At 40.2% G+C, this 13915-nt stretch overlaps 1 protein-coding gene across 8 annotated transcripts in view; it reads left to right on the plus strand.

Annotated features, from left to right (window-relative positions):
• Tlk2 (tousled like kinase 2) overlaps nt 1-13915 on the plus strand; it is a 96359-nt gene that overhangs the window by 35201 nt on the left and 47243 nt on the right. For 7 of the 8 annotated variants that reach the window (XM_031352940.1, XM_031352943.1, XM_031352938.1 and 4 more), the window contains one exon: nt 5015-5182. In XM_031352940.1, the coding sequence (XP_031208800.1) occupies nt 5015-5182 (168 nt within the window). Of the gene's footprint in view, nt 1-2447; nt 2579-5014; nt 5183-13915 lie in introns of those variants that run through there. The other variant, XM_031352944.1, reaches the window with a different exon arrangement.

Consider the following 13915-nt stretch of genomic DNA (forward strand, 5'->3'; position numbering starts at 1 on the left):
CCTGGCTGTTCTGGAACTCATTCTGTAGACCAGGCTGCCCTTGAAGTCAGAAATCCGCCTACCTCTGCCTCCCAAGTGCTGGGATTAAAGGTGCGTGCACCACTGCCTGGCTAAGATTTAAATTTTTAATGTGTGACTGTTTGCCTGTGTGCATGTATGTGAACCATGTGTGTACCTTGTGCCCATGTCAGAAGAGGATGTCATAACCCCTTGGCACTGGGGTTATGGATGGTATAGGTGCTAGGAACTGAACTGGGGGTTCTCTACAAGAGCATAATATACTCTTAACTGCTGAGCCATCTCTCCAGTCCCCTTTATTTTAAAAAATCTTTATTGTGATTTTAGGGGTCAAACCACAGGTCTTGCTCTGCAAGTATTTTACCATTGATCTCTTATTTTTCTAAATCTTGTACACATGATTTTATAATCTATAACTGATAATTCTGGCATCTGAGGTTTTTATCAGTTTGTTTCTGCTCTCATTTTTCTTAGGTTTTGTGTGTGTGTGTGTGTTGTTTTATTATTTAACTTTACACTATTTTCTAATGATGTATAACTTACAGTTTTTGAAGTACTATTTTTGACTGTGAAGATATATTTGTTCTTTGAGGGAGAATATTTATTTGTTTCTTAGTTCCTAGAGAGTTTAGCTTTCTGTTGCAACCTCATCACATTTAAGGCCCATGTTTGTTTTTTTGGTTTATTTTCGGTATTTGTTTCAGCTGTCAAAGAATTGTTTTGGATTGCCCTAACACTTTCTAAGCCCAATTCCCTACATTACCAAGGTGACTTCCCTGAATCCCTGAGGATAGAAGAAAGTTTTCTCTTTGTTTACCCTTCCCTAAGAATTGCTGCATTGGAGGCCCACCTTGAAGTGGAAAGTGTTTCCTGTTGAGCTCTCTACTTGCGTGGGCTTTGGGTCAGAGACTGCTTGACATCATGGTGCCATATATGACTTTGATGTTTCTTTTATTTATCATATACTCTTAGGTTTTGTCCTAGCAGATTCTGTATGTTTTATCGAATCTTTAATGTTTGTATGTTCTTTAAAGATGTTTATCCTGCCCTTTTAAAAATTGCTGTTTTGATTAAAAAGTCTTAACTATGTTGGCCTGGCTGGCCTGGAACTTGTGGATTAAAGGCATACACCCAGCTATGTTTGTTTACCTGTGGTGTCTAGGGAATGAAGGACTTAGCTATATCCCTGGCTTGTGTCATGTCTTTAAATTTGCTTCCCAAGGAAAGGTTTATTCAAACATCCTAACCTGCCTTTGTTCAGAAAATCTTTAAAGGCTTTAGACCTTAGTGGGTATTTATTGAATATAGGGCAGAAAAGTTGACTTAATGAGCACATTGTGATGAGTGGCAATCACAATATTATAGAGCATAAACTCAGGCTGTTCTGTTTGGTAGGGTAAGAGTGTTGATATTGAGGAGGACTAGTTACTTATAGATTGGAAAACTAAATTCATTTGTCAGTAGCATTTGATAAATTTATCTTACTTTTATTTTCTATAAAGAATAGTTAAGTAGCCAGGCATTATAGTGCACAGCTGTAATCCCAGCACTTGTGAAGCTGAAGATAGAGGGTCATGTGTTTGAAGTTAGTCTGTGATAAATAGCCAGACCCTGTTGTAAAAAGTAAAGGGCTAGAGAGATGGTGCAGCACCTGTTTGCAGCACCCACACAATGGCTCATAACCATTTATAACCTGTAACTCCAGGGTATCCAACAGGCATGCATATACTGCACATATATTCATGCAGGCAAAAGAGTCATACAAAAATCTAATTACTTTAAAGTAAGATAAAATTAGATGTGGGTTAAAATACATGCTATGACTTAGAAGTTTTTCCTGATAAACAGATTATAAAGTCTCTACAAAACAGCCATTTCTACAGTTGGGCCCTTGTTTAGTGGGGGCTGAGATAAGAAGGCTCACCTTGGCTGTAGAGCAAGTTAAAAACTAGTGTATACCATTCAGTGAGACTCTGTCTCAGAGAAAACATGAAAATGATCTGGGGAAAGCCAAGTGTGGTAGTGCATGACTTTAAACACCAGTATTTGGGAGGCAGAGGCAGGCAGATGCAGACAGATCTGAGTTAGAGGCAGCCTTGTTACAGAGAGAATTCCATGACAGCCAGAGCTATATAGTGAGACATTATCTCCCCCTTACCCCTAAAGAACTGGGGATAGAGCTAAGCACATGCAGGGCAATCATCAGCCCTACCCTCACTCCCAAAGGCAGTTGGCAAGTATTTCTAGACCCTTCAGGATATATACATCATGTCTGTCTGTACTAGTTTGTGCTAGTTTTCCTTATTTCAATCATATTAATTTTCTCAATGTCCTATAAATATTTGTGTTTTATAAGTAGTGTTGTCATTGTAATTAATGTCTTCTTTGTATATACTTTGTTTCTTTTTGTTTTGCTTTTTGAGACAGGGTGTCTCTGTAGCTTTGGCTCTCCTGGAACTCTGTAGACTAGGCTAGCCTTGAACTAAGAGATCCTCCTGTGTCCCTTCTCTAGGGATCAAAGGTGTGAGCCATCACCACCTGGATGACTCAGCCATTAAAGGTGAGGCACACAACCAAAAATAACTTCTGTATAATTCCTAAGTCAAAAAGTTTATTTACAAAGATCATTCCAAGCTGGGCATTGGCAAGGCAGTCCTGTAATCCTAGCACTTGGGAGGCAGAAATGCCGGTAGATCTCTGTGAGTTTGAGGCCAACTTGGTCATCAAAGTTCTGGGACAGCCAGGAGTACATAGAGAGATTCTGTATAGTTGTATATAGGTAATATATAGAGATATACATTATATAAATACTATATGGTGTTATGTACATTTCTAGAAAATTAGCAACAGTTTTAGTTTCTTTTGGCATATCCAACTAATACTGAATTTTGTCATTACAATCTTTCTACCGAGAAAAATACTTTGATTTAACTTTGATTTCTTTGCTAGGGATATTAAACATCTTTTCATATGTTGAATGGCCTTTTCAATTTAGCTAGGAGGGCATTTTAAGATTCTCAACTCAGTGTCATGTATGTTGTAATTATGTTTACAAATTTGTGACAGTATATATGTTGACTTTTTCATTTAACTTTATGTGTCTTATACATTTTTAATATCATTATAATTCAAAAACACACGTGCATGTTGCATCCCCAGGTATTAAAATCCTCAACCACTAAGTTATAGCAGCATTTGCTTATGTTTTCTTGTATAATTTTTTTTTTCCCCTGAGACAGGGTTTCACTGTGTAGCTCTAGCTGTCCTTGAACTCACGTTGAACTTACGTTAGGCTGACCTCAAACTCAGGATCTGCCTGCCTCTCTGCCTCCCAAGTGCTGGCATTAAATGTGAGCGCCACCATGGCCCAGCTTCTTGTTTTATATGTGATAGGAGATAGGAAGATGCTTGTCTCTTTTTCCTGTGTAACTTCAGAAACAAGTGTGTTGATCTTATAAATACATTCCCTTTACTATGATCTATGCCTTAATCATAAATTATGTAGCCATATTATGTGGGTTTGCTTCTACATTCTTTGCTTTATTTGCCACTAGAACTTAAACTACATAAATGCGTGAATAAGTATTTTGAGACAAGTTATCACCCTTGTAACTCAAAGCTGACCGAATTCAGTGACTCTTTCCTCATCCTCAAGTCTTGGGATTATAGGAATGTCATTTTGAAAGTAGTTTGGTAGCATGTTTTGATATCTAGTAAGGTTTTTCTAATACAATTTGGGGGAGGGAGGGGTTCAAGTCAGGGTTTCTCTGTGTAGCCTTGGCTATCCTAGAACTCCTTCTGTAGACCAGGCTGGCTTTGAACGCTGCCTCCCAAGTGCTAGGATTAAAGGTGCATACCACCACTGCCAGGCTTCCTAATATTCTTTGTTAAATATTACATGATTATCATGTAATCCCCTAATATAATCTTCTAAAAGCCAGTGAGAACTTATCATTCCCCTTCAAAACTTAGAGTAAAATAAGTAAAAACTCTGCTGGTTTTAGAGAAATTGGGAATTTGTGCATTTAGAATTCAGGAACAGGATATTACCATTTAGGTTGTCTTTCTGTTTGCATGTTTGCTTGCTTGCTTGCTTTGTGATAGGATCTCTCCATATAGTCTGGCTGTTCTGGAACTATCTTTGTGGACCAGGCTGGATATGACCTCACAGACATCTGCCTGCCTCTCCCTGTCTAGTGTAGATTGTCTTTTATGTTTATCTGTGAAACTGTTTGGTTTTCTTTTGTTTGTTTGTTTGTTTGTTTGCTTGTTTGTTTTTTCGAGACAGGGTTTCTCTGTGTAGCTCTGGCTGTCCTGGAACTCACTCTGTAGACCAGGCTGGCCTCGAACTCAGAAATCCGCCTGCCTCTGCCTCCCAAGTGCTGGGATTAAAGGCGGGCGCCACCACCGCCCGGCTCAAGTTTTTTTTTAAAGTTGCCCAACAATATACAAGTTGCTTGATTTTATGATCCAAAAAGAAGAATCATAATTTTTTTCTAACATTAGTATAATGAATTATTTTAGGAGATTTGCTAATGTTTAACCATCCTTCCATTTCTAGAATAAACTAGTCATACTTGTCACATGCTTCCCTTGTCCTGTCTGATGCTTGCTTGCTCTGCTTGCGTTTAGTTTAGAGCTTTTGCGTGTGACGTATAAAGAGAGTAGAAGTCAGAGTGCAGTAACCTCTTGTCTGTAAAGTCGTGTAGCAGATATTTAAGTTTCTGTTTACTTATAGGATAGAAATAACATTTCCTGTGTAAGATTGAAGTTTACGGAGGTGACTTACTGAACAATACAAAGTAATCTGAACATTGAGAGTTTTGTAAAATAATGAATAAGGTATTTATTCAGGTTTGAAGATAAGTGGCTGTATTGTTAAACTCTGTTTTCAGAGGTGTTTTGTGTGCCATGCCTGTTTAACCTGTGGCGTGTTTGTCAGTATTCAGATTATCTCTTCTCACATCAGCCGTGTGCTTTCTCTGATGTTTTCCAGCGTCGAGTAGAACAGCCTCTATATGGGTTAGATGGAAGTGCTGCAAAGGAGGCCTCAGAAGAGCAGTCAGCTCTGCCAACCCTCATGTCAGTGATGTTAGCAAAACCTCGCCTGGACACGGAGCAGTTGGCGCCACGGGGAGCTGGCCTCTGCTTCACTTTTGTCTCTGTAAGTAGAAGGCTATGTGCTTAAAGATGTTTACTCTTCTGGATTTCTTATTTTAATTGAGAGGATGTTTTCTGTTCTTTCATTATTTAAAAATGTTTTCAATTTAAAATTTTTTAAATTTACCTTGAAAATTGCACGTCTATGGGTGTGCCTGTATGGGTGTGCACACGTGTGAGAATCACCCACAGATTCCAGATGATGGTTGTTAGATCTCCTGGAGCTTTAGTTACAGGCGGTTGGGAGCCATCCAACAAGTGTGCTGAGAACTGAACTCGAGTCTTCTGGAAGAGCAGCACAGCTCTTACCTACTGAGCTGTCTTTCCAGCTCTTCCTTATTACTTCGTAAAGGCATGGTATTCCACTCAATCCCTGTGGTTGAATCTCTCAAGAGAGGCTGCTCCGCCAAAGTCTTGAGTATACATGGGAAGGAAAATGTCATCTTAGGTTGATAAAAAGTAAAGAAAATTCAGATTCCATTCCAGACAAAATTTCATCTAACTGAAAATCACTAAATTCTACCTAACATTTATGCAAACTAATACTTGAATAGTGTAATTTTATTCTTTCTGTGGGCAGGCATTATGAAGAGGGTATTCCCCTGGGTATGAGGACTGTCCACTCTCCTGCCTTCTCACTCTTGAGTATTGTATGTTGCTTTTTAAAAGGAATGTTCTATTTGTTCATTTCAACTTCTCTTCTTTAATTAAGAGTTTTTTAAAAATATTTATTTTCTGTATGTGAGTACACTGTTGCTGTCTTCAGACACACCAGAAGAGGGCATCAGATCCCACTACAGATGGTTGTGAGCCACCATGTGGTTGCTGGGAATTGAACTCAGGACCTCTGGAAGGGCAGACACTGCTCTTACCCACTGAGGCATCTCTCCAGCCCAATTAGGGATGCTTATGCATGTGTGTATCTGCATGTGTATATGTGTACTAATGTGCTGGTGCCCCTGGGAACCAAAAGGGGAAGTCAGATTCCCTGGAGCTGAAGTTAGGTAATATGAGCCTCCCTAGAGTGTGTGCTGGGGAATTAAACTCAAGCAGTCTGTAGAGCAAGCATCAAGTGCACTTCACTGCTTAGCCATCTCTCCAGCCCCTCTTTCTCTCTCTCTTTAAGGAGTATGTATTCAGGTTCAGCTTAATTGGTAGAGTGCTTGCCCAGTGTCCATGATGCCCAGGTTCAATTCCCAGAACCATATAGAACTGGGTACATTGATTGGTATGTACATGTTTGCAGTCACAGTGCCAGAGAGGTAGATGTAATAGAATCATAAGTTGAAGGTTATCTTTGAGTATAGTAAGTTTGAGTCCAACCTGGGCTACGTAAGAACTCTGTCTCTAGAACAGAGAGGAGGGATTCAAATGGTTTAAAATATTGACTCCATGTTATTTACCATAATTTTTCTTAGTTTCTGTGTTTTTGCCAAGAGAGGTGTGATGTACAAGTTGGTCCTATTGTTCCTTTTTTTTTTTTTTCTGGTTTTTCGAGACAGGGTTTCTCTGTGTAGTCTTGGCTGTCCTGGAACTCACTCTGTAGACCAGGCTGACCTCGAACTCAGAAAAAATCCACCTGCCTCTGCCTCCCAAGTGCTGGGAACAAAGGTGTGAGCCACCACTGCCCGGCCCCTATTGTTCCTTTTTCCCCCCTCCTCCATCCCTCCTATTGTTTCATTTTTAAGCGCCCCTCACCCACATTCTTTTGAGATGGGCTCTCACAAGCCAGCCTAGGTGGGTCTGAAATTCATTGTATAGCCCTGATTGCCCTCAAACTTGAGGCAATCCTACTTTAGCCTTTTGAGTGCTGAAGTTACAGGTATGTGCCACCTGTGGGATATCTAGCAAGAACACCCGTCTATCAAAAAAGAAGTTATCACCCATCCCATGTTTACCTCTTGGTCATTTTCTATAGTTAGACTCCCTGGCTATATGTTCTGTAGAGTATATCATAAATCATTAACCCACACTATCTGGAAAGATAGTGGAAGTGTTAAGTATTTCAATTTTTTTTTTTAAATGTGTATGAGTGTTTCGTTTGCATGTTATGTGCATGTACCTGTGTTTGCTTGGTACTCACAGTGTCAGAAGTGTTAGAGATGGTCGAGTTACTTGATGTAGATGCTGAGTCCAACCTGTGTCCTGAAAGAGCAGCCAGTGAATACTCTTTAGTTTATTTTTTGTTTATTTGTTTGGTTTTTGGTTTTTGTTGTTTTGGTTTTTGTTTTTCGAGACAGGGTTTCTCTGTGTAGCCGCTGGCTGTCCTGGAACTCACTCTGTAGACCAGGCTGGCCTCGAACTCAGAAATCCACCTGCCTCTGCCTCCCAAGTGCTGGGATTAAAGGTGTGCGCCACCACTGCCTGGCCAGTGAATACTTTTTAACTATTGAGCCATCTCTGTTGGATATCTAAAGGAAGAAAATAAAAGTAATGAAAGAATTAGCTGGGTTAGGGAATCATGAACTATTTGATATATTTCTTGAAAGCTTGGTTGGAAGTTCAAGAAGGGGAACAACTGTACTTAAGAATGATCCTCTCAGACTGGGGAAGTTAGTCTTCAACCGAGCGGTTGCTTTTGAAATAATGCATGTCATGTGGGCCCGGAAGAAGGGACACTGGCCTAGCTGGCCAGAGCAGTCACATCAACCCTGGCCATCAGCTGACTGACGGATTGCCCTGATGTTATAGAATACTTTCTTAGCACTGTTGTAGCTTTGCTTGTAATAGAAAAATATTTAAACAGGTTTTTTTTCAGGGTTCTTTAATCATCCAGGGAATGAAGACCCTTGCTGTGAGAATGCTGTTGTATTGCTTCTTTATCCCACTGTCTGTCTAGCTTCCACAGTTCTGTTTGTTTTTTTGTTTTGTTTTGTTTTTTCTTTGAGACAAGGTTTCTCTGTGAGGTCCTGCCTGTCCTGGAACTCATTATGTAAACAAGGCTGGCCTCGAACTCTTTCCCTGCCTCTTCCTTCCAGTGCTGGGGCTGAAGGAGTGTGCTACCACTCACGTCCTGGCTCTTCGTTAGATCTTCATTATAGATCAGACTTTCATTTGTTCTTTTTCTTTTGCATAGGTTGTTTGCTCATGTATGGATGCACACATGGAGACCAGAGGTTAGCCTTAGGGTATCTCTACACTTCTGACTTTCATGGAATTTATCAGTTGGGTAGACTGACTGGTTGGCCAGTGCGCTCTAGGGATTTTCCTATCCATCTGTCCTTTACCCATCTGTCACTGTTTAGATTATAAGTGTGGATGTGCGGGCCTGGCTGTGGTAGCACAGGCCTTTAGTCCTAGCGCTTGGGAGTCGGAGGCAGGTGGATCTCTGTAAGTTTGAGGCCAGCCTTGTCTACAGAGTAATTTCCAGGACAGCCAGGGCTATACAGAGAAAGTCGTGCCTGACCTTTTATGTGAGTGCTGGGGATCCAAACTTGAAACTCAAATTCTGTGGTTCTATGGCAAGCATTTAACTGCTGATTCATCTCTCCAGCCTACTTTTCTTCTTTGTCATATGAATTGCTTCTGATTCCAGAAGGATGCCTCATTTATTCTATATATTTTTACTGTGTGTCCCCTGTATGATGGGCATGTATCTAAGTAAATACACAGAATTTTGATCAGTATTCCCACTATTCCTTGATGTAAACCAAAGGGTGTGGGTCTCTGGATATAGGATGAGTACATTAGAAGGGCTACCTACTCGGTCCTATCAGTACTTTTAGGCTGTCGGGCCTACCTAGCTAGATTTTCCTCATGCTGCAGAGAGTAAGCAAGAGATCATGTTGGAAGAAATACTTCAGACATACGAACCCCAGCCCCAGGTGCTTTGGTGTACTCCTTTTTGCCTTTGCTTCTTAGTAAAATAAAAAACAAACGTGAAAGAGTTAACTTTAATATACAGCAAGTATTATAAATCAGTAAAGATAGGCAGGGAACAGAAGGGCAAAGGTGACTTTATGGGAAAGAAAAAGCCAAATGCCTAATAACTCAAAACTTAGGTCATTAAAAGCTATAGTATTAGAAGATAACTTTTTTGTTATTTTTGCTTTTGTATTTTTGATACAGGGTCTGTCTCTGTGTATATCCCTGGCTGCCCTGGAACTTGCTTTGTAGACCAGGATGGCCTTAAATTCAGAGATCTATCCTCCTACTTCTGCCTCCCAAGTGCTGGAATTAGAGGCATGCACAACCATACTTGGCTATGAAGATGACTTTTAACAAAGATTAAGAAATTTTACACTGGGCTGAAGACATGGTTTAATAGGTTAAGAATACATACTACTTTTATTTTATTTATTTTATGTGTATGAGTACACTGTAGCTGTACAAATGGCTGTGAGCCATCATGTGTGTGGCTGCTGGGAATTGGACTCAGGACTTCTGCCGGCCCCGCTCGCTCCAGCCCCGCTCGCTCCAGCGTAATTTACTGTAGCTGTCTTCAGACACACCAGAAGAGGGCATCAGATTTCATTATGGGTGGTTGTGAGCCACCATGTAGTTGCTGGGATCCGAACTCAGGACCTTCGGAAGAGCAGTCAGTGCTCTTACCCATGAGCCATCTCGCCAGCCCCTAAAAGATTTATTTTATTTATTTTATATACATACTACTTTTACAGAGAGCCTGGGTTTGATTCCCAGCACCCACATGGCAGCTCATAGTCCTCTGTAAGTCTAGTTCAAAAGATCCATGCCCTCTTGCTGCCACAGAGGGCACCCGGCACATGGGTAGTATACAGATTTACATATATATAATACATTTATACATATACAGTAAAAGTTAATAAATCTTAAAAGATAGAAATTTGTTATTTGGCTACTTAGGTTTTAATTTAAAGACATTCACAGCTTTGTCTTGACTAGAAATTAATTGGTACAATTTTCTGGAGAAATTGGTAATATACTTGTGTTAAGTTTATATATATTTGGGTTACAAATTCTGTTCCTACAACACTACAGAGATAACTGTGGGTTTTTTGTTTGTAGGTATATTTAGTTTATGTGTATGAATGTTGTACCTGCATGCATGTATTTGCATCACCTGTGTCTGGTACCCTGAAGATTCTACATGTAGTCAGATCTCTCTGCTCTGAGTTTCAGACCTGTATACTCAGTCGCCTCCAGTCAGCGTCACCTTCTTTTTCTGTCCCACTGTATCAGATTTCAAAGTGTCTCGGCATTCTAATTCCCACTCAGCACTCACTCACATATCTCAGTATTGTCCGATCTTCCTCTACTTCTGCCTTAAAAACATCTATTCTTATCTCTTTGTATTTTACTCCACATTCAGAGCAGTAAATCTTAATGATTTTACCTTCAGAATATGCCCTGAATTCCTCCACTTAATTCTGTTTGCTACTGCCATTGTAGCTGAAATCCTTATCCACCTGTTGAGATTTCAGCCTCACTGAACTCCTTGAAAAGTTTTTCTCAGTAGCACCCAGCACTACTGAACCCCAGCTCCTTATGTGCCTTCTCTGAAATGCCCTGCGTGCCTTGTCCCTGCCCCATTTCTTGTTGTTCTGCTCTTCTTACCAAGTTACGTTCAGACTGACTACTTGGTTTTTAAGTACTACCAGCTTTGTTCTTAGTTAAAAAGCCTTCGCACTTTTGAGAGTGAAGATTTTAAAACAGTCTTGGGTATTCCAGATTAGCTTTAAACTTACTATGTAGCCAAGGCTAACCTTGAATTCCTGTTCTTCCTGCCTCCATCCCCTAAGCGCTAGAGTTAGAGGCTGTACCTCTGTACCTAGCTTATACTCGATCTTGCCTTAGTGTTCTCCCACAAAGATGTCAGTATACCTTCTGTTCTCTGTCTCAGTGAACTCTCCTAGAGAAGCCCAGCTTGAGCACGGTACAGAATAAGCCCTCACTGCCTACTTCTCTCCTAACGAGCTCTTCGGCCCCACTCTGTTGGCTCTTTTCACTAGCTTAGCTACAGTAAAGTGTACGGTGCCTGACTCCTACTCTCTGCAGTGTCAGCTGTCAGGTCAAAACAACTACATTTCTGTTTCCAGTGTTCTGTGGAATTTACTGTGCTCGGAACTCAATGTAATTACATGTTGTATAAATTAATAAAATAATAATATGCATTCTTCATAAAGGAATTGGTAAAATTAATTATAATACATTTATATGTTAGAATGCCATACAATAAGAGTTTTGTGTGTGTGTGTGTGTGTAATGTATGTATGTATGTATGTATGTATGTGCTAACAATGAACTGGAAATGGTCCAGAATCATACTAGTGTAACAGTTTGATTCCCACCATTCTGGGAAATTCATTCTGAGAAGTTGAAAAAATACCAACGCCAGGCAGTGGTGGCGCACGCCTTTAATCCCAGCACTTGGGAGGCAGAGGCAGGTGGATTTCTGAGTTCGAGGCCAGCCTGGTCTACAGAGTGAGTTCCAGGACAGCCACGGTTACACAGAGAAACCCTGTCTCAAAGAATCAAAAACAAAAAAGAAAAAAAAAGAAAAAAGAAAAAATACCAAAAAGTGCAAAATGATAACACAGTATCACTATATACAACAATTGAGAATTAGCCAGTACCATCAAATATTTATTTTCAGTTTTGAAGAAAAATGTGTGCTTACATAAAAAGATGAAGCCCCACCTCCCACACTCCCTTCCATTTCCACTCACACAGGCCAGCTCACAGGAGGTTGGACTGTACCATTCTCACACATCTTCTAAACATTTACATGTATGTATGTGTATCATCATACAAAGTCCTAAGCTTCATGAAAGAAAATTTATGCACATGAAAGTCATTGTAATCCTTCATTCTAGGCCCCCCCCCCCCACACACACACATTGTTTTGGGGCATCATTCTATTTTTAGTGTTGCACTTTGCAGAGACATATGTAGTATTTCATCCTAAGAATTTTCCATTATGTTCTTGGCAGGCATTCAGTATTTCCCAGTATTTACTTGGCTACCCTAAATCAATCCCAGGTAAATTTCCTGGTATCTGTATGCTAATAGAAGCTAATTTAATGTTTCAAGGAATGTTTCCCTGCTCTCAAAGTCAAAACCAATTCATTGTTGTATAGCTTTTTCATATTCCATTTCCAGTCTTCATATATTTTACTTTTACTTTTCTGCATAGTTCATGGAATGGTTTTCTTCCTGCAAGAACAGTTACTCCCAAACAATCTTGGTATTCCCTTCTTTCCTATGACATTGAATCATATTCTAAATTCTATTAAACACATAGGCTCTTTCTAAATTCATTCAGTTCTCCTGAATCACTATCCGACCCACCATGGTTCCCCTTGGTCTGTGCTTTAAGATATGTTCCACTGGTCCTTCAAGTCTTGATGTTGCTCTGTGCATTCGCCATTTTCTCCAGCTTCTGTTCAGACTTGTCACTTCTTCACCCTTTCTTGATTTCTTTCTTCAATGCAGTTTACTAGCCTTCAATCTAATAGAAAGATACAGGTGGTTGGAGAGAAGGTTCTGTGGCAAAGTGTGCCTAGCATACATGAAGTCAATCTTCAGCTCCTCTACATAATTCCACTTGGAGTCATTTACTTTGATATACTTCTTGCCTTGGTTCCAAATGGACCCAGAGGCTGTACTCAACAGCTGGGCAAGGACCAAAGTGTTCCCCTGGCCCCTTTAAGATATGTAGCTTAGGCCCCATGAGCAAGGGTGACCTTGAACTTTCAATCTTTTTTCCACTTCATAAGTATTGCATTTATAAGTATGCAACACTACTCCTAGTTTATACAGATGTATTTTTAAAAGTTCAAAAATCCACCCCCCCCCATTAATACTAAGAATCCAAATTAAGGTCATGTACATGCTTAGCAAGTTTTAGTTGTCAATTTTATTTTTTAAATTTGTATGTGTGTGTGTGTAGTATGTGTGTATATCTTTATGCACGTGTGTATAAGAGCATGTAGAGGTCAGAAGTAAATGTTGGGTGTTTTACTACATAACTTTGACTTTATCTTCTTGTGGCAGGGCCTCTCACTGAACATAGATTGAACAATTGCCTAGACTGGCTGTTGAGCGATTTCTAGGGATCTGAATTCAGCAAGCAACTTTACCAGCTGAGCCAACCCTTCCACTGTTCAATTTTACTTTTTGTAAAGATTTATCTTTATTTTAAATTATGTATATATGTGTATATGTATGTATACATGAATGAATATAGGTTCCTAGAGGTGTTGGTGGAACTAGAGTTACGGAGGTAGCAAGCTGCCCTCCATGGGTGCTGAGAACCCAGCTCGCCCTCCATGGGTGCTGAGAACCCAGCTCGCCCTCCATGGGTGCTGAGAACCCAGCTCGCCCTCCATGGGTGCTGAGAACCCAGCTTGCCCTCCATGGGTGCTGAGACCCAGCTCGCCCTCTGGAAGAGTGTACTACTAACTCCTGAGCCGTTTATTTCCTCAGCTTTATTTTATTATATTTTTAGTTTTCCAGTCAGGATTTCTCTGTGTGCCCCTGGCCATCCTGGAACTTGCTCTGTAGATCAGGTTGGCCTCTTAACTCACATCTGCCTGACTGCCTCTGTCTGACTACAAATATTTAATTTTTGAGGTAGGAAATTGGTTCAGTATTCACTTCATCAGGATGGTAGCAGATAGCTTTCTCCTTTTTTATTGTATGTTTTGGGTTGAGACAGGGTCTTAAACATAAATTTAGTCCAAGCTGGTTTGGAATTCATGGCCTCTGGCCTCAGTATCCTAAGTATTGCTTGCTTTAGCTTCTTTTCTTTGATTAT

Source organism: Mastomys coucha, unplaced genomic scaffold (assembly GCF_008632895.1).
Source record: "Mastomys coucha isolate ucsf_1 unplaced genomic scaffold, UCSF_Mcou_1 pScaffold5, whole genome shotgun sequence".
NCBI lineage: Eukaryota > Metazoa > Chordata > Mammalia > Rodentia > Muridae > Mastomys > Mastomys coucha.